General features: G+C 42.5%; 1 protein-coding gene across 1 annotated transcript; it reads left to right on the top strand.

Annotated features, from left to right (window-relative positions):
* The first annotated feature begins 2508 nt into the window (after positions 1-2508).
* tnnc1a (troponin C type 1a (slow)) lies at positions 2509-20769 on the top strand. The gene is made up of 8 exons (XM_079588900.1): positions 2509-2740; positions 2820-2957; positions 3254-3390; positions 10376-10406; positions 14253-14399; positions 17195-17309; positions 17395-17531; positions 20150-20769. The coding sequence occupies exons 3-8, from the start codon at positions 3367-3369 to the stop codon at positions 20179-20181; spliced, it is 486 nt and encodes a 161-aa protein (XP_079445026.1). The 5' UTR covers positions 2509-2740; positions 2820-2957; positions 3254-3366; the 3' UTR covers positions 20182-20769.
* Positions 20770-22334: the final 1565 nt, after the last annotated feature.

Genomic DNA, 22334 nt, shown 5'->3' with positions numbered 1-22334 from the left:
TGTCTGTTTGAGGACTTTGTTCTGATTCATGGTGTTCCAGAGACTTTGCATTCGGACCAGGGTCGTCAGTTTGAGTCGGAGGTGGTTCAGAATCTCTGTCATCTGCTGGGCATTAAAAAGACACGCACCACTCCCTACCATCCGCAGTCGGACGGTATGGTTGAAAGATTTAATCGGACCCTGATTGATCAACTGGCTAAGACTCTTTTGACATATGGAGGGGAATGGGACGATTATGTGAAGCATGTGGCTTTTGCTTACAACACAACGACTCACTCCAGCACTCGTTTTACACCTTACTTCTTGACCCACGGTCGGGAAGCACGGGTCCCTGCTGATTTACTGTTACCCACCCGTGCTCTTGTCTCTCAGATGTCACCATCACATGCTGAGTTTGTTTCGAAATTGCTGACAAAACTGAACTCTGCCTTTAGCAGTGCACGGATGCACAGTGAGGCAGCTCACGACCGTCAAAAACTGTACCATGATGTTGGATTGCGTCACCAGCTCTATGATGTAGGTGCCATGGTGTGGCTCCACAACCCAGTAGAGAGCCGCATGAAACTGGCACCCCATTGGAAGGGACCGTATAAAATAGTTCAAGTCATGGATTCATGTGGGGAACAGGGACTGACTTACCGTATTGTAGACCCTTTTGACTCTGGTGAGAGGGCGCAGGTCGTACATTACAATAGGCTGCGGCCTTACACATTGCCTGTTTCTCTTGCGTCACAGAACCAGACATTGTCCAATGCTCCGGACTCACAGCCTGAGTCTCTTTCCCTGGAGTCAGGAGATTCTGATGGAGAGGAATGTGTTTCTCCCCGGAAAGATATGATTGGTTCTTCTGATTCACCATATTCAGTTAAGGGGTCTGAGCGAAACATGAGCAGGACTGGGAGAGTTCATAGACCTCCGGGCCATTTGAAGGATTTTGTTTTATATTGAAGTGCCTGTATACCTATGGGTATGGAAGAGTGCAAGTTTGAATTTGTTCTATTGTAGAGCCTGTTATAACTGTCAAAAAAAAAAAAAAAAAAAACCTGTTCTATTAATAGGCTTGTTGCAGGAAAAATAATGTGCTATGTACTCTGTTTTGTGTTTCATTGTACACGGCTGTTTATTGTTTTTGACGGTTGATGTTGTTATTCTGAAACATAAACGGGGACGTTTATTTTGTGAGGGGGGGACGTATGTAACAGACTTTGTTGGACTCTGTTATGATGCACTAATTCTTGATGTACTGGCGCTCGTTGTACAGTATATGTGTGTATGTATTTTTCCCCTCGGGGCTTGCCGTAGATTGGCATGGGTCATGCGCGCGCTTGTACTGGAGTGTCGCGGGTTTTTCTTTTGGAGTTGGTGATCTGTGTTATAATAAAGTGGAGAAGAGTTCCAAACGGTTATCGTTTATTGTTTTCTTACTTCTGAAGTGTTAGGCGAACCCTGTCTAAACGCTCGGTCACACATCTAAACATGTTTGTTTTAGTAAATTGCTCAGTGCAAAGAAAGAGAAGTAATGGGAACCTGCATTTCTTTCTTTCTTCTTTCTTTGTTCTTTCTTCATGTGTCTAATAGACATGAACACGTTTTTGGAAAAACATCTTATGACCTTTGAAACATGTCTCGTCTTCATGCTCTGTTGACTATGGTTTCAATAATAAATATACATTTGCATAAAGTTTCCATATTTATCCATGCGCATAAATAATTATTAGAGTATTACAAACTTGAAAAGTATTAATTCAAGGTACATTTAGAACAAATAAAAAATGTGTGATTAATTGTGATTAATCGCAAGTTAACTCATGACAATCATGCGATTAATCACTATTAAAAAATGTAATCGATTGACAGCCCTAATTTATTTACAATATATTTACACTGTAAAATGTAATTAGTTGAATGTACTTAGAAAACGTGAGGAAAACGATTGCCTTAAGGACATTTTACTCAAAGTTGTAAGTTGCTAATACAAATACACAAAAGAGTGTCGGGACAATGCATGTATTTCTATTTATTAAACTGAAGAAAAAAAACAGGAAAAAAAAACATAAACTTAACCAAATTAACAGACATCACTGCAATCGATTTCTGCCTTTTAAATAGAGCAACATGCAGCATATCATCAGTGTTTCTTGGTCTTCTGCTGGACTGAAGCACAGGCTCTACTCTTCAGCACAATGGTGACCCACAAAACTCACACAACAGAAACCCTTTAAATCCCAACAGAACATTAAACACTAACAGATCTCTCAAGATCACAGCAGAGGAGAGTTACACAACAACAGCATTACCAGCTTCACTTATTACTAACAGTTTGACTTTATTTCTGTCATACATCTACACAAGTACTTATTGAGAATCAACAATGAATTGTCCAAAAGCCTTGTATTGATCACGCTTGCTGGATGATTTCCAGCACAATTTTTACAGTTAGCGATGTTCTTTGTCCCGCTCGGGTGTTTCTGCTGCCGGTGCGCGACGGCTTTTCCCCCTAGCACACACTGCATTAACACTCACAGGCCCACTGCGCACGGCACAGCCAGCCTTCATGTGTTGCTAGCTTATTTTACTGATTTGTCAGATTTCGAACGCTTTCGCAAGAGTTAAATCACTTTCTCTGAGCAACTCTTCTCACACTATCATTTTCTATGCCACTCACCAGTCTGTTTTTGATGAATTGGTCTGGGAGTTCACCAAAGTTACACGTTTTCGCTTTATTGCTCAGCGTCCTCAGGTAAGCCTTGAAGGTTTCTCATGGTTTTTAATTTCTGGTGTTAAACGAATGTCTCTCCATTCGTCATGTTTGTCTGCAGGTATACTTCTCTGAATCTCTGGATCCTCTCTTGACTCCACTGGTGTAATCACATCTTGCCCATCAGCACCCAGTGTCGCTGGAGCATATGTGAATGAACGCTCTCCTCTAATCTCCTATGGTCCCGCAAGATTGAGGAGTATGTAGGCTTTTATCTGGATTTTCGCTGTGCGCCGCGGTGAAAAATATGTCGAATTCCAGTTCAAATTGTTTGCCAGTTTTCTGGCATGTTGCCACTGAAGATCAGCGGATTCCTTCGGCTATTGTGTCCTCTTCTATTCTCTTGCTTTATTGATTGTTTTAACTTCTGACACCATGTAGTTCCTTAAACGCATCTCAAGTATAAGTATGCCTTAACTAACTGGATGGCACATCATCAGTTATCTACACTGATAGTTCCCCCTTCCATTCTTGGCTACATATCTGCTTTATCAGGGTGGAGTGACTGTGATGGGCCATCCCATTCTCAGAGAGGAACCGGCTGTCCAGTCCTCCTGCTATAAAGCTCAGTGTCCTGCACCAGCGCCACTTCATCTGATCTCCTCACAATGAACGACATCTACAAAGCAGCGGTGAGTCTATGCAGTTTTTCATAGAACTTTCTTGGATTGAGTAAAACAATGTTTAAAACAATGCATTAAATCTAGACGTCCTAGCCTTAGTGTTGAAATACTTTAAGCATTCAAAATACTTACATTTTTTAATGAATATTTGTAACTACAGTTATATAATATGTTGGTTGCACTTCTAAAGAGTGTGGTATTTAATTTGTTGTCTTGACGCTTTCAGACATCTCTGCTATTCATTAAACCACATATGCTAATTGAGTGAAATCAATTAATCAGAATTGCCTGTAAGTCATAGCATGAGTTTACTTTTCATCATAAAGAGTATTATAAGGCTTCATAAACACATTATTGATTCATAAAATCAAGTGACTCAATAATATCTTAGCTTATACCTGTATAAGGATTTATATAAGTACATATTAATGTTCAAAATAAAATACAACATTATATTCTCTATTGCAGCAACAATGACTGGGAATCATATTATAATGTGCATAAATTAGGCATCCCTCAAGCAGCCAACATAATGTCGTAAGCTAAAAAAGACAGCTCAAAATACCTTGACTCTTGAGCATTATCAGAGTTAGATAGGAGCCACTCGAGAGGCCAGAGATGCTACCGTTCATGACTACACATGGACTACCCGCACACGGATAATTTTAGCATGCCTTGCTCAGCCGTGCATGTGTGTGTGTGCTGGAAAAGCTTAAGATAAAGCACTCGGTCAGATTCCAGAATAGTGTGTGTGTGTGTGTGTGTGTGTGTGTGTGTGAGAGAGAGAGAGAGAGAGAGAGAGAGAGAGAGAGAGAGAGAGAGAGAGAGAGTGTGTGTGTGTGTGTGTGTGTGTGTGTGTGTGTGTGTGTGTGTGTGTGTGTGTGTGTGTGTGTGTGTGTGTGTGTATGTGTGTGTGAAAGAGTGTGTGAGAGAGAGAGAGAGAGAGTGTGTGTGAAAGAGTGTGTGAGAGAGAGAGAGTGTGTGTCCTGGTAAACCCTATGTCCCCACAAGGATGGCAAGCAATATCCAAAATCCATTTTGGAGTCCTCATAAAACATGAAAAACAATGTTTTGTGTGTGTGCTTGTGTGTGTGAGGGGCACTGATCTCTGTGATATACATGAAGATATATGTGAATATATACATGAGACTGTGAGTCTGGGAAGAAACCCCTGGCACAGGTTTATGTGTCACATCAGTCTGGTGGTTTGTGTTGGATCCAACATATAGACAGTTAAGCCCCTTTCACACAGAGATTCCGGAAAATACACGGATAAAGTGACCCGGGATTTGACCCGGGTTCGTTTGAAAATGGTTCATTCACACTGCCAGTGATTTGCCGGAATCAGAGAGCGCGTTCACACACAACCCGGGTATGTCCCGGATAGACGCGTGACGTTATGATGTGACGTATAAGGTCCGCACGCTCGATCATTTTTTTTCGGATTCGGTCGTACACTAACGCATCACGTACCGTTCCACAAAGCTGGCGAACGATCTCAGCTTCGGCGCGGATTGCAAGGAGCTCTCGGGTCTCTGCTTCAGTCCAGTTTGCAGACATCTTTTCGTTCTTTCTTGTATCGATGACGAACACAAACTTTCTTCTAACAGAGTAACAGAGTCGCACGATAACTACGTCATTGCGAAGGCTCGTGGATCATCACTACGACACACCCCTTACGGCATTTGTCCTGGCTTTTGTTCACACAGCGCGCGTTCCGGGTCTGAACACGGCAATGTTACTAGGTCCCCAACCCGGCATCGATCCCGGCATTAAACCCGGGTCGTGTTTGCGTTCACACAGAAGGCGTTCCGGCAATTTGCCGGGTTCAAAGTGCTGTGTGAATGGGGCTTTACTCTGTTAGCTTTGCTGGATTACCATCCACTGTTGGGTCGCCTCATATCATGTCCTTTATATGTGGCTTGTTATTTTTAACTCAGATATACATTTATTTGTACATTGTAAAATCCAACAGTTGTTCTAACTAACACTTTTTAGTTAACTTAAAGGGATAGTTTACCCAAAAAATTATTATTATTAAACTTTTTTTGTGGTAGATTACTTATTGCCCACACATGCAAAGTTGATTACAGCATTAATTAATAATTGACATAATTCCTTGTTTGCATAGGAAATACAGGTATCAAGTATTTTATAGTATTTAAGCATCTGGGGCCGGTTGCACCAGCTGTGCGTAAGTTACAACTTAGCCTAGTTTTGACGTAAATGGGCACTAAGTTACAACTTACGCACTACTAAATATTTCTGCAATGCACCAATAAACTTAGTTTAAACGTAACTCTATGATCCAACTAAATATTTACGTGAGCCTCTTATCAGGAGTAACGGTTGCACTAAAACAGCAGGCAGACTGAACTGCACCAATAAGCTCTTCTTTTACCTGACAGACTTCAATTCTTTAGACATATGATAATGCTGACATTTAAACTGGCTTACATTTTTAAAGAGAGAACATTATGTGAATAGATTACTTTGTTAGCGGCTCATCAACACACACTGTCCTGCAGAGCGCCGCTGTGTGCATCTGTCCCATCGGTCCGTGTTGTGCGTCACATAAAATCAGTCATAATCAATAAATGTTATTTCTTATGGTTTTTTTTTATCATTACTTATTTATCCTTATTAATTCGTTTCAAATACAGTTCTGAATGTTAGTTACATATAAAAACACTAATGTTATTCATGATTAAGTGTCGTATTCAATGGAAACGTATATTTTTACCTTTAGTTCTACCAGAAAGTCTCGGGAGATAAATTGATATAACAGCGTATATTTATTAACAGCCCAGCAAGCATGAATTTATAAAGTTCCTTAGAGAGCAATGCGAGGGTAGCGGAATCTGCATATCCTGCCTGAAGACGAAGGCAGGGGCGCAGCCGACCCCCCTGGAGGTTAAGGTAGGGACCATCCTGGTGGTGGTGGGGAGGATGAGGGGGAAGGGACCATCTTGGTGGTGGTTGGGGAGGATGGAGGTAATTAGCAGCGTCAGCATCTGCGAACTCAGACGAATGTAAGTACCGATCTTTTATACTGTGAGTGTTAGCAAATGATTGGTTAGAAGTGAAGTATTACGTGGCGCGCTGATTGAGTCTTCCTGGCAGAACTTACGCTAAAGCTTTCATTTAAGTGAGGCAAAATAATTTAAATAAGTAAAATAAGTTCAAATGAAGGATAAACTGAAATTCACAGCATTTAAACAACTTCTGCTCGCGTATTTGAAGGCTGCTTGGATCATCGAGGGTAAACGTCATATTATGCGACTATGCTTTACTTTGCGGAGAGCTTCCGACTTAGCTACGTCCTGCCTTACGAACAAAATGGTGCAACGGAATAAAGTACAAGGGAATAGAGTTAGTTACAAACTAGCTAGTAGTTACTAAGCCTCCAGTGTGGACTTACGAACGGCTGGTGCAACCCGACACCGGAACCTTTTGATGATAACTGAGTTGAGTTCAACCAACCTGAAAAAATGGTTTTATTGAAGTGAAATACATGATTTAAGATGACTTATTATAATTCAATTAAACCAACCTGAAAAATAAGGTTTTACTGAAGCATAACTGTCAGTAGATCCTGATTTCTCCAGCAAAGAAAAATTACTTATGTTTGATATAATCTTTTTTGTTTTATATGATGAAAGTAATTTTCCACCTTGATGTAAATACACTTTTAAAAAATCATTACCCTTGTTTAATTAAAGACAATTTTTCACAACTTGCTTTAGTTTATTCTAATGAAATAAGCTTAGTTTGATTATCAGAATTGTTCATAAAGATGCACATTGCATATAATGTTGATTTTTGGTCAACCTGACAGCTTGTCTCACGAACGAGCATGCTCAGTCAGGGCTGAACAGCTTGAATTCGTTCAAGGGCAGGACAGCGGTTCCCCTGAAACGATTTCAGAGGCTCCTGGGGCATATGGCATCTGCAGGCACGGTAACGCAGCTGGGATTGCTTCATATGAGACCGCTTCAGCACTGGTTAAACGGTCGAGTCCCGAGATGGGCATGGCACCATAGCACGGCATGGCACCGAGTGACTATCTCTCCGACCTGCCACCAAGCTTTCAGCCCGTGGTCAGAACATTTCTGTGGGCCAGAGTTCTCCTAGATCAAGTATCCAGATGTGTTGTTGTCTCAACAGATGCCTCCACCACCGGTCTGGGGTGCCGTGTGCAACGGGCATGCTGCCTCGGGCTCCTGAACAGGACCTTCACTGCAGTGGCATATCAATTGTCTCGAGTTGCTAGCAGTATTCCTTGCTCTTTGCCGGTTTCTGCCGTTGCTGCAAGACAATACACTGGTCTGGACGGACAACACATAGACCATTGCGTACATGAACCGTCTAGGTGGTCTACGCTCCCGTCGCATGTCCCAACTCACCCGCCATCTCCTCCTCTGGGGTCAGGTCACTTCGTGCCATTCATATTCTGGGCTAGCTTAATCATGCAGCTGACGCGTCCTCACAACAGCTCACACTCCCGGGAGGCACTCAGATAGACCTTGTTGCTGCTCCGGACACGCACCACTGCCCGTTTTTCTATTCCCTGACCCAGGCGACCCTCAGCACGGTGGAACCCTCCCCGACCTCGCTTCAGGATGTCGACCTCCCTCTTGGGATCTATTCTGGTCTTAACAGCCCTGCAGTGAGCTCCCTTTAAGCCCTGCGCTCAATTTTCTCAAGAGGGTCGAGGACCCACAAGCATTTTCGGTCAACGAAACGTGCCTGGAATTCAGGCCGGCCTGCTCTCACGTCATCCTGAGACCCCGGCCTATCCATGTGCCAAAGTTCCTACCACTCCTTTCAGGGACCAAGTGGTGAACTTGCAAGCACCCAGCCCTAGCGTATCTGTGCCCTGTGCGTCAAGTCAAGTCACCTTCATTTATATAGCGCTTTTAACAATATAGATTGTTTCAAAGCAGCTTTACAGTGTGTCATGACCGGCTTTGCCGTGTTGCTGGGCAGCTTGCTGTTTGTCTGTGTTTTATGGTTGCCGTCTGTCTGTCTGTCTTAGTCCTACAGGTGGAGCTGTAGGCTGGCCGTGAAGGTTAATGGATGACTGGTTAAAAGGGGCTTTCCGGGAGCTGGCAGTCTCTCTCTTTCCTCTTCGGACCGTCGGTCTGCGCGGCTGGTGGTTGCCTCGCTCGTCGCGCACCTCCTCTCCTCTCCCGTTTCATTCTACTGATGTACACTACACTTTAGTTAACCATTACATTTACTGATACACTTCTACTTTCTTGTCAAATAAACATTATTTGTTAAACGTAGCGATCAGTGTGGTCTCCCCTTCTATGTTGCGGTCACTGTATGAGCCCAGTGGTCGTAACAAGTGATAATCGGAAATTACAGTAACAGAGATTGTTTTGGCTTTACAGCAACTCTAGAATAAAGTTATTGTCCAGCTAAAGTTAGTTTTGATTGATTGATTGTTAAGATCAAAGATCATAGTTATCAACTTAGGGGCCGCCAACATGACACTGTTCTAACAGAAAACGCGCTCCGGCCCGCTCATCCGCATAAAACAGTGCCAGTTGGCTCGAGAACGCAAACCCTGAAATAGATTCCAAGGTGCAAAAAAGTTATCTCTGCTCAAGCCTCAAAAACGCAAACCCGCGATAACGCAGACGGCGTGCACATGCGCATCACATGTTTAGTCTATAGGTATGGGCATTTGAAGTAGTCCTTCTTTACTAACCAACCCTCAACAAACTACTTGTCTGGCCTTCAAATTTTATAATAAAGAATTATTTATCGCTTCCGCGTAGCCATGTGAACCAGAATTACCCTGACAAGAATTACCCTGGAGAGTCTAGTTGACACTTCTAGGCTGAGTTGTCGTCGTGTCCAGGCGAAGGTCCTTCCTCAGATCTGGATACGACCTGGATCCGGCGAACTGCGGTTAACCTCGGTATAAACAGAGAGACTAATATTAGCGTAGACGCCATCCAGTCATCGGAGGCGTCTGACGACAGTTCTAGAATTTGTGTGCATGTCCAGTGGTCAGCCCCTGTGCTAGACTAGCTGTCCATATGTTGTGATTACCACATGTGTATTCGTCCATGGTACAGCTTTCCGATTGGCGAGCCCGTGTATTTACGTTGGTGGAGCCCGCTCTGCCGTCCCTGTCGGTGTTGTAGCACTGCCCTCTGGCCAGTCCATATGTGTAACTCCACATACTACCTCCCTACGGGCAGGGTGTGGACTCTGTAGCGCCCTTTTCAGCTTGGATTAGGCACGCATTCTCAGTGTTATCCAATATTCTTACTGTTATATAAGTAACATTGTTACCACAACAGGTAGGAACAGCAGTGATTGAATTCTTTGTGTAAGTCCTTCTTCCGTCCCGATGGTGCGGGGATCAGGCGGCTGACGCGGGGCACTGAAAGATGCAGCAATTGTGGCATTTTTCTTAGGGATCTCAATTCGTCAGTCACTGGCGTAACTCGTAGAGACTGACTGAATGGGAACATCTAGGTTACTAATGCACTGCTCGGCTCCTCAGTGAAAACTTGCTAAATGTCTCTTTTATCGCTTCCTATATACCTGCAGCATGGGCCGTGGTTCGCGATGCAATCTCACTCACCAATGTCCATTGGCAGGTTATGTTAACACTCGAAGATGAAAGGGCTCTCAGGCGCGATCCCAATTCGTCAGTCACTGATGTAACGTCTCCTAATTTTCGGAGGACACAGCCTTATATTAGAAAAGGGCAGAAAGCTATATCTGTTGTTGTGGTATCTTTTTTTTGTTTATTTGTTTGTTTGTTTAGGATTAGAAACCATTTAATTAATATGTTTAATATTTAATTTACTGTTTGTTACAAAAACACCAAAATCACACAAATCCACTTAACAAAGTCCACTGACCGAAATGACTGTAATATTTGTGTTGATGCATGTTTGTGTTTATTTGTGGTGTACATTATGTTTTGACTTTGTCATAATTATTGATCCATTGATGTCTTCAACAGGTAGAGCAGCTCACTGATGAGCAGAAAAATGGTATGGCATAGTAATACTACACGGCATTTGGTCTAAGGCTGGTCAAAAATGTTATGTTATATGTTTTAAAATGCCTCTAGATTATATATCTATTTTTACTACGTACAGTGCTGTAAAAAAAGTACATGATAACAGTGTAAAATAACAATGAAAATAGAAACAGCCTGCTTAATGTCCCCCCACACTATTTAAATTGGATTTGAGATTTGTACATTAATTTGGCCACCCCAAGTCACTCCTTTGTAGTTTTGATTGTTTTTGGTCAATATGTCAAAAGGCCCACTTACGCTTGAGCTTTAATTAAAAAAAAATGGCCTCATGGTGTCCTCAAGCACTCTTTGGTATCTACATTATTTTTAACATAAGAACGGGCCATTTTTAACTTGAATGTGCGAGGCTTCCGGTGTTTTCCTCTTTCAGTTATTTTACCTGTACACAAACACTCTGTTTTGCTGCTTGATATTGCAAACTGATTTTTGTTATCATATTGTTTTTATCATATTATAATTTTTAATAAAAACACTGGTTGGTAGCACAAATAATCTAGCTGTTTACTGCATTTTGTTATTCTTCAAGTTATTTACCTATAGCGGCTTATGAATTGGAAGTTGGCCACATTCACAGAAAATACAGTAGCTTACTTCCACGTTGTAAAATAAGATGGATAATGTGGAATTCATAGTTTACATTATCATAGAAAGTTTGCCAGGCCCTATGGCAGCAAGATATCCACAAATATTTATAATATACTGTTGGTGATTAAAAGTTGGTATTAGGTTCTTGAAATGCATGTCACCAGATTCTAATGGTCTGATCGAAGACATTTTCAGGCATTGCATGAAGTATGGCAAAGTGATGCAATTCCCTTTACTGGGGGTGAGACATTCCCTTTCAAATGGAACTCAATGTTGCATCACAATGTTGATGCTATGGGAATGTTAACACCCACGTCGCCATACTGAAGGCATGCCTGACCAATCAGGTTGTGAAGTATGCAAAAGCACAAACCCTATGGTCCAAGAATGCTTACCCAAAAGAGACGAACCTGGGGTAAACCAACTCCATAATACATATACTGTAAGTGAACATGTATGGAAAGGGCTAGCCTGCCACAGCACACACCAAGAAGGTAGAAGTGAAGCATACTGCGCGCCTCAAAGGAATGAGAATTGTTACAGAAAAATTTACCCAAAAGGACATGAGTTCCTGTAGTTGAATCTATATTCAGACTGTAAAACCTTATAAACGTGTGCAGAGAGGACCAGCCTGCCACAGCACAAACATCTCGCAATGGCGGACCTTAAGCTAGTGCCTTAGAAGTATTGACACTCCTAGTAGAGTGAGCCCTGATACCTCAAATCAGCTGGACCGCCTGGGGGTGGAGTCTCCACTCTCCTGGGAGTGTGAGCTGTCGTGAGAGCGTGTTAGCTGCACAATTGAGCCCGCCCGGAATAGGAATGGCACAAAGCAACTGGAGTCGAATCTGACTCCAGAGGAGGAGATGGCGGGCAAGTTGAGACATGCATCGGGAACGTAGACCACCTTGACAGTTGATGTGTTGTCCGTCCAGACCAGTATATGCTTGTCACACAGCAATGGCAGAAACTGAACTGCAACCGCATGCTCCACCTGAGAGATGTCCACATACTCTTTGGCCATCCTGCCAATGAGGGTAGTGAGAGTGGAGGAGGCTCCAGGGTGGCTTTGGGCAGAAAAAGGTGCCTTCCATGACTTTGTAACCTTCTCGTGCACTTCTGGGAAGAAGGGGACCAGAGCGGGGCGCTGTTGCTCAGTGGAGCCCACCCTTGAGGGTTCGGGACACAGTGGAAGGTTCCACTCGAGCCCGACACACGCGGTGGCCTGGGAAAGCATGGCCGTCAGCTCTGGATCAGACTCGAACTATGTTACTCTCCCGGAAGGAGGCAACACAGCCGAATCCTCATCTCCAGAGGACTCTAGCCCACCCTTAGATGCAGCGAATGACATCTGGTCCTCCGGAGGAGCCACGAATGAGATACTGAGTCCTCCATGAAAAGGTTAAGCACCAGCATTCGGAAGCTCCGCAGCTTGCAATGCTGTAGAGGAGTGGGGGTCCGCGGGGATTGGCAAGGCGGGAACCGGCACTGTGATCCTCAGAACGTCTTGCGTATCAACCAAACGAGGCATTGGAGTCTCGATCTCTGCATCGAGATGGTCATCTTCCCGCAGTGGGTATATGACTCATCCACGAACGCTACCTCATCCCAGACATGAGAGGCAGTGATTTTGAGCCAGGGCCAGGAAACGAACGGGTGGAATGACATCTTGAAAAAGATGCAAACACACCAGTGTTACTCCTTCAGAGGAAATGTTCTTTGTACTGGAGTGCACAGGGCAAGATCTCCTGCACAGTGTGCACAGCAGCAAAGTTTCTCAGGAAGACGATCAACGCTGACGCACCTTCACACCAACACAGAACACTTCTGGGTTCTGAAGTCCACATGTGTTAGATAAAAGAGCTGAATCAATGTAGAAACTCTCAGCTCCGAAGCAAAAACTTGCTGAATGTGATGCTGACTCCAAAGGCTCGAATGGAGGCTCTGATAATCCTTCCAAGACTATGGAAAGATGGACTATGGAAACTCATGGTCTGCAGGTAAGCTTCAGCCCTCTGGAACCATGAAGAAAGCAAGATATCAGGGGATGCCTCCCCACTGTTACTCCATCTATGTGGTTGTGGCAAGCAGATCTATAGCGACCTCGTATACTTTAAGTGTAGCAGGGGATAAATCCAAAAAGCCATCCGAAATGCGCTCCTGTAAAAGCTTCAGAACTGAACCAACCAGGCAATGTACTGGGTATCTTTGATGCCTTGCGCACCAAGACTCAAAGAGAGTCATTCATTCTGTATGGGGGTCAAATCCCATACCAACCCCAAAAAGGTTGTCTTCTGACTAGGAAAAAGCACGAGTTCAACCTCAACTCGATGCCGAATCGCCAAGTCCTTTGACTGGGTGAGTATGAGCCAATCGTCGATATAACTGAGAACATGGTCGCTGAGGAGCCAGAGCTGCATCCATGCACTTTGTGAATGTGCGAGGTGATAAAGCTGGATGATACTGGTACACATTAGGGATGTAACAATTCACTCAACTCACGATGCGATACGATTCACAATACCTCACCGGAGTCCAGGTCGTTAAGCAGGTCGCCCTGGTACACCTGCAGAATAGACATAGTTTGCAGGAACGCACCAGCCTGACCCTCTTTACCCACAAGGCTGGATGTAATTCTGCAAGGTCTCGTGACTTCTCACACACATGCAAACAGTGGCTTGCTGAAGACAAAGAAGCTGGTGATGTGCATTTCAGGCATCTATTTATGGTCTCAGCTGATGCTACATCACCTGACCACGCTTTTGACCAATCAAGATCGCTGTTTCCCACCGAAAACAAAAACTGGCTGAATTTAACACCCATGCCCAACTAATAAAAAACAATAACAGCATTTTTTATAGCCTCCCTGCTAAAAAAATTCAGCAATGCTGGTCACCAGCATAAGTTATGTTTTGCATGCTGGTTGCTGGTCCCCGTGGGAGGCAGGAGTGCCTGTGGACCAGCTACACCAGCTTGAGAACAGCCTGACTATGCTGATCCACCAGCTAGACCAGCACTATTCCAGGTCTAGCCAGAATAAACCAGCCTGGACCAACATGGAATTAATGCTGGTTTATGCTAGGTTTTTCAGTAGGGCTATATGTAATAAAGATTTACTAAACTGACATTAATTAACAATATAATTAAGTTGTTCATGACAGAGACACTATACTGTACACAAAAGCTTAACTTCTGTGGTTGTGTTTTGTAGAGTTCCGCGCAGCATTTGATATCTTCATTCAGGACGCTGAAGATGGCTGTATTAGCACTAAGGAGCTCGGAAAGGTAATGAGGATGCTGGGCCAGAACCCCACGCCAGAAGAACTCCAGGAGATGATCGACGAGGTGGATGAGGATGGTAAAGTATAGAACATTCCAGAACCCTAACCTGTAATGTCAACAAGTGTTTTAGTCAAGTCCACCTAGACCAAGACCAGTGTGTGTTGTGACCAAGAAAAGACCAAGATATTGTGGGCAGGGCTAGACTGAGTCAAGACTAAGACCAGACCAGGTCTCCTCAAATTCATCTTAAAAAAGTCCCCATTTACTGCCTGAGAAATGTCTAGAAATACAAGACAATCTATAGAGCTGTTACCAATCAAATGAAATCACTAACAACAAAATTCATCTTTGCACTGCAGAGGTGGCACAGAAGCTACAATTACAACTACAATATAATTATGTTGAGATTAATGTTTTAAAAATGAAATGTTGTTTATTGAACGTTTGTATAAAATCAATATCACCTTTGCAATTGTGCAAATTTTTTTGTGAAAACAGTTCTCTTGCTCATGTGATATATCATATGTTATAATATAAAAAACCAAGATCTCATACAAGTCATTTAGCAATCATATCTTGAATTTGACTTAATATGATATGGCCACAGTCATATCACCCTGTAGCCAAAGACTGGTTGCCCACTGAAGCTAAGCAGGGTTGAGTCTGGTCAGTACCTGGATCCAAAAATATCTTGCGGCTGGAAGAGGGGTGATTGAGGCCAGCAGGGGGCGATGCTCGCCCTGTGGTCTGTGTGGGTGACAGGGACACTACACTGTAACTGCACGTCCTTCAGATGAGACGTTAAACCAAGGTCCTGACTCTCTGTGGTCATTAAAATCCCATGGCAGTTCTTGTAAAGAGTAGTGTATCCTGACCACATTCCTTCCATTGTCCTTATCAATCATGGCCTCCTAATAATCCCCATCCACTTAACTGGCTCATCCCTCTCTCTCTCCTCTCCACTATACGTAGCTGGTGTGTAGTGAGCGCACTGGCGCCGTTGCTCTGTGGCTGTTGTTGCATTATCCAAGTGGCTGCTGGTTGAGGAGAGACCTCCTGATATGATTGTATAGTGCTTTCGGTGTACAGTAGTGCATAACAAAAGCACTAAATATCTTCATTCATTTAATTCATTGACGGTGACATTTTTGACAATCCCTTGTTGGGCTGTGTGATATATCGTCTGCGATATCGTGATTGTTACTTTAACGTTGTGCGATCTGTCATTATCAAGTATGTCCCTCACTTTACTAAAACACTCCTACTCTACGTGATGTAACTTAGTCTAGTATGTTAGACTAGTGCGCTTGTGCTAGTGCACGTTTTCACTTCGTGATTTAGTTAATTGAATTGCATTTATAATGCCCTCAATATTCAAGAGAATGGGGAAAAATACCTCTGTATTATGTTGCGTACTACTCCGAGACAATAAGGTTGAGGATCCAAATGCAGTGTTTCTTTTGAAAGGGTATGCCAAAGACGTAATCCAAATCCAGGCAAGGGTCATACACAAACAAGCAATCCAACAATAACAGAGAAGGGCTGAGGCAAGGAGAGAAATCCGGGGAAACAGGCAGAGAATCCAGGTGACCAGGACCGGACACGAACTCGCTCAGAAGTGCAGTACAAACACTAAACAAGACTTAATGTAAATCTTCATAAAAGCCTCAGAGATTTTGATATTATAGTACAAATTTCTCCATTCAAGGAATAGGTCCCCAAAAATGCCAATTCTGCCTTCATTTACTCAGGACATAAGTGTAAAAGTAATCTGTACAACTACCAAGTAGGGACGTGCACATCGATACTGCAGTCTCCATTTAGATACCTTTATATATATATATATATATATATATATATATATACAAAATGTGTGTTTTGGCATCTCTTTCAAATGGTTTAAGTACTTTTTTAAATATTTGTGCCAAAACCCAGACATTTTTAGCTGGCCTGTGACACATGACTGTGAGAAGCGAGTGTAGAGCCAATGCACAACAGCAGAAAGGAAACGTACTGTAAAATGGTGTGGTGCTACTTTTCACTTGTAGCCAAATGTACAGCAAGATGCAATGATATATGATACATGGTCTTTTATTTTATTTTATTCATATTTATGTTATAATAAAATTACTTTACTATTAATCACAATTTATATAATATACAAGATTATTTTTTACACCTTTTGGTACAATTTTTTTTTTTATTGTTCTCATTTGTTTTAGTGATAAATTTGTTATTAATGGAAAGTATGTGTCATGCAGTAGTGATTTGTGTATTTTTTTTTGTTCCTAAAAATGAACAATATTGTCAAAAATCACATACCCATTTAAGAAATAATCGTTAAAATTGTAATAAGTATCTGTATCAACACTTATCCATTTATTTCACTGAATAATATATAGTAATATTTGAAAAAACAATGTTTTTTTAATAACAAACATTTTAATAATGCCATATATAGAATAACATGTAAAGCTGGGCAACTATTAATCGTGATTAATCGCATCCAAAATAAAAGTTTGTTTACATAATATGTGTGTGTACTGTGTAGAATTGTTTTGTATATATAAATACACACATATGCATGTATATATTTAAGAAATAATTGCATGTATATATATTTATACATAATTTATATTATATATATATATATAAATCACAATTTTTTCTTAAATATATACATGCATATGTGTGTATTTATATATACAAAATAATTATACACAGTACACACACATATATTATGTAAACACAAACTTTTATTTTGGATGCAAATAATCGAATAATTGCCCAGCACTAATAAAATGTCAGTGCATGTATTGTCATTGCAATTCTGAAATGAGCATGTGCTAAAATGATTGTGCATGTATGCAGGCAGTGGTACGGTGGATTTTGAAGAGTTCTTGGTCATGATGGTGAGATGCATGAAAGACGACAGCAAAGGAAAGTCAGAAGAAGAACTGGCAGAACTCTTTCGTATGTTTGATAAGTATGTGTGTCCTTAAACTAAAGTCAGATAACTACCCTGTGGTGGGATTAGTGGTTTCTGATGGTTTTTGATTGTATCTGGACAGGAATACAGATGGGTACATTGATCTTGATGAACTGAAGCTGATGCTGGAAGGTACCGGTGAAACCATCACTGAAGATGACATTGAGGAACTGATGAGGGACGGAGACAAAAACAATGATGGAAAAATTGATTATGATGGTAAGCATTTGTTATTGTTGTCTTATACTCAAGTTCACTCAACAACAACACCCCCAAGACAAAGACAACCACACAGACAAGACAAAACAGGAGTGTCAGGGCTCTGTCACAAAACCAAGAAATAGACTAGACAGAAGCGACAGAACCCTGACACTACCCCTCCTCTAAAGGGACGCCACCTGGTGTTAGACAGGCTACGGCGGTTCTGGAGTGGTGCCGGGAATTTGCGTCAAGCAGGCAGGGCAAGAGACTTGGGCAGCTCTGGAACGGCCTCCTTGGAAGTTTCTGTGAGAGTGGGCTGCTCTGGGAAGACAACGGACTGAACTAAGACGGAAGCTGACTACTCTGAGACAGCCTCCAGGAGCTTGGGTGAAACCAGCTTGACTGGCAACATGGACAGAGTAGGCAGGGCAAGGAGCTTGGGCGGCGCCGCAGGGCAAGGAGGTTGGGGGCGGCCTCCGGGCTGACAGCAGGATTTGGGACAGCCTCCGGGACTTGTGGGACACAGAAAGCCCTACTCCTCCGCTTCTGAGAGTGAAGAGGTGCTGCAGCCTCTTCGGCCACCACTGGGGACGCAACAGGGAGAGTGGACGGCTCTGGGACTACCGGGCTTGGGACCACCGAGCTTGGGACCACCGAAGTCGGGTCCTCCTGGACCACCAGAGTCGGGTCCTTCGGTACCACCGGACTAGGGACCCCCGAAGTCGGGTCCGCCTGGACCACCGGACTTGAGACCCCTGAAGTCGGGTCCTCCTGGACCACTGGACTTGAGACCCCTGAAGTCGAGACCACCGAAGTCGGGTCCTACTGGACCACCGGACTTGAGACCACCGAAGTCGGGTCCTCCTGGACCACCGGACTTGAGACCCCTGAAGTCGGGTCCTCCTGGACCACTGGACTTGAGACCCCTGAAGTCGGGTCCTCCTGGACCACCGGACTTGAGACCCCTGAAGTCGGGTCCTCCTGGACCACTGGACTTGAGACCCCTGAAGTCGAGACCACCGAAGTCGGGTCCTCCTGGACCACCGGACTTGAGAGAGCAACAAGAGCCCTCCTTCTCCTGCGCTTACGAGGGTGAGGTGATGTGGAGACAACCTCCTCTGGGGAAGCTGCAGCATCTTTAGCCACACCTGGGGGGGCTGCAGCAATCACAAGCACCTCAGGATAGGTGGCAGATGAGGCGGACCCGTTCTTCCTCCTCCCTCTATCGGAGGACTGGTGATCTGGCAGTTTGTGAGGTGAATGGGAGGTGGGCCAAGAGGCGGAAGGCCACCCTCTTCCCCACAGAACACCCCACAAACTGCCAGAAAGACAGTATCCCCAGCATTTCCATCTCCCAGGTGCAGACAGGCTCGTCCAGGCTGCTGTTAAAAATGTCTTTAAGCGCAGTGTTGTTAAGGTCGAGCCCCTCCACAGTGAAGACGAACTGGTGGGCAAACTATTTTACTGTAGACTCCCCTTGGCGAAGAGAAGAGAGCTTGCCATAGCGCTCCATCGTCTGACGAGCGGAGGGGCAAAGGCTGGGAGATGGAAACAAGAAGATGCCCATTCTCTGCAGAGTCCTCTAGTTCTGTCAGGTTTTGGGTAGGTGGAAGTAGCGAGGACTCAAGTACAGAGAAATAAGGCTTTTATTAATCTGACTTGACTTGACTTGACTTGACTTGACCACAGGAAGAACACACAAGGGTAACATACAATGTAGAAATGACAACAAACCAGCACAGGACTGCAAACACAAGGAAAATAAATAGGGAGCCAACAAGGCCGGTAGCGAGGGAGGACAGGTGGGGCAAATGAACCAATAATCAGATAACAAGGTGGGCAAGCCAAATGTGCTCACACCAAACATGACAAAAAACACAAGCACATGGCCAGTAAAACAATTCACAAGCCATGTGCTCACACTAAACGAGACATGCACATGCAGCCAATGAGAACACTCATAAGCCATGTGTTCACACAAAACATGACAACACGAAAGCACACAGCTAGTGTAAAACACAACCTGTGTCCTGCACAAGACAATACATGACATGAAAGCACATGACACACGGCACACAGACAAGACGAAGCAGGAGTGTCAGGGCTCTGGCACAAAACCAAGAAATGGACTAGACAGAAGTGACAGAACCCTGACAGAAACAAACAATAGAAGCATTGAATAATAAAACTCGATTTTCTTAACTGTTTTTTTTATGAAACTTACCCACATTCAAGTGTTGACAAAAAAAATGAATGCATGAAGCTAGAAGATTATTGTTGTTTGTTGTCTTTCTTTTGCTATATTGCATGTTTGGACATTTTTCAGACAATTATTCTGGAGGACATGAACATTTAGTGAAAATTATTAAAAAAAAATGCTGGTAGTGGCTGGGATCAAAAAAAAAGAAATGCTGGCAGGGAAAGAGTTAAAAAAAAGCTCAATTTGTTCTAAAAAGTCAGCAGTGGTTTCAGGAGCAGTGTCCATGCCGTGGTGTTTTGGAATGATGGGAGATTGCTTTAAACCGTTTTGCAATTTTGCTACTGACAGTATTTGTGTCACGACCCTTTAAGACCCAATGTGATGCAGATCTATCCTTGTCTCTGTCCCATGCATCTCCACTATCCTTCTATTGCAGAGTTCCTGGAGTTCATGAAAGGGGTGGAATAAAGGATGAAGGAGTGTCTTCCTGGGGTTTCTCCCTGGATTGTCCAACACAAGGATATTCAAGCTTGATGAGAGACAATATAGACTGACAGATCCTCTGTTGCTCTATCTTATTAATATGTGTATCATTTTCAGGACAATATTTTCAGAAGATTAAATTATTGTAAACATATTTTGAAGTCAAGGCCAAGTTGTGTAGATTTAAGACTTTCCTTGGGTTTAATTGGTCTAATAATTTATTAATTTACTGAAAACATTTTATCTTCACATTAATTTAATAAATCAGTTATGATTGGTTACACACTGACTAGACTTGGAATCTGAGCCTAAATATTTGCATGAGGCTACTTTCGAATAATAAAAAGGTTCTGCTCTATTCCTCAAATGTAATTACATTCTACTGCAGTTTGCTTTACACTTGGAAATAAATAACTATCCTAAAGGGATTCCCATAATCCACATATTTCAATCTCTTTTTTTTAGTAAAGACTGAGTTTACATTTGAGAGTGTATTGTTTTCCAGCCTATGTCAAATAACAAAATGCTACTTGTCTGCTTGTTCATGAAGATATAATAAAGCTTTTGAGAATTTTGGCCTGTTTTTTCCTTGAGTCATGCATTAAAACACATAACATGCCCTCTTTCACAGACAAGGCTTAAGCTAGTCCCAGACTAAACTGCAAAGCAACTTGCATCTTGCAATATGTCAGTGTCATTGTTTTGTCTCAAGATGCACAATACTAATGTTTCTTTCTCATATGGCACATTTTAAAAAGCTACTTAAATGAGAGTATTAGAGAGTTATACTAGCATCACTAGTATTTATGGGATGGTCAAGTTAGGTCAAGTCACCTTCATTTATACAGCGCTTTTAAAGGGCACCTATTATGACATTTAAAATGTTCCTAATGTTGTTTAGGGAGTCCCCAACAACAGTTTTACGTGCATGTAATGTCAAAAAACACTTTTGTTTTCGTATAATATGCATTTATTTTTACCTGATTTGCTCACCGACTCCCAAATGATTCGTTCAACGACTCATTTTTCCAAACCCGTCCTTTGCGCGACGCTAATCTGCGTTGATTGGTCAGATGACCCAGCAGTGTTTACAGAGATAATACTTATTGTTTAACACGGAGTACAATGATGCTTTTATCAATTAAATCGTGTTATAATAATGATTATAGTCCACTGCTTTGTAGTTTGTAGTAAAAAACTAAAAATAAGATAAATAATTTTATATGTTAGCGAGCATAGCCCAGAGTTCATATTGTAAAAGCACAATCAGTCTTTGTTTGCATTAGCCCGATGCATAAACATAACGTTTTTACAAAAAAAAAAAAAATGCAGTTACGTTACTACGAGGTATATTCTATTCTTTAAGACAACTCCGAAAACAACGACAAACACTTCACATATCTCAATACAATTGCCATTGAAGACCTAGAAGCTAAACGGTGCTTACTCAACAAACAAAATAATAATTAAGCATGCTACATAAAACATAAAAGCAACAATTATTAATAACACTTACAGGTTGTGATACGGAGGAGGAAGCTGATGCAAATACACTTCGAACTGAACCTTCCTTCAATATCAGCCGGCTTGCGAATCCAAGTTTGATTGCATTTAAAAAGCAATCGTCTTCAAAATGGCGTGAACAAAGCACAAGGCTCGGACTATACTTCTGTGGTATAGTTATATATATGAATTGTAGCCACTTAGTCTTCAAATGCTCCTCCTTGGGCAGATGAAAAAAGTTGAGTTTGAGTCGCACTTCAGAACACAGCGTCTCGTCGCCATGACGTTTTCAAGTTTTAAAGGGTTAGTTCACCCAAAAATGAAAATAATGTCATTAATGACTCACCCTCATGTCGTTCTAAGCCCGTAAGACCTCCGTTCATCTTCGGAACACAGTTTAAGATATTTTAGATTTAGTCCGAGAGATTTCTGTCCCTCCATTGAAGCTGTATATACAGTATACTGTCCATGTCCATAAAGGTAATATAAACATCATCAAAGTAGTCCATGTGACATCAGTGGGTTAGTTAGAAGTTTTTGAAGCATCGAAAATACTTTTTGGTCCAAAAATAACACAAAATAAGACTTTATTCAGCATTGTATTCTCTCCCGGGTCTGTTGTGAATCTGCGTTCA

This window comes from Phoxinus phoxinus, assembly GCF_949152265.1.
Source record: "Phoxinus phoxinus genome assembly, chromosome: 18".
NCBI classification, from domain to species: Eukaryota; Metazoa; Chordata; class Actinopteri; order Cypriniformes; family Leuciscidae; genus Phoxinus; species Phoxinus phoxinus.
This window is presented reverse-complemented; position numbering and strand designations above follow the sequence as displayed.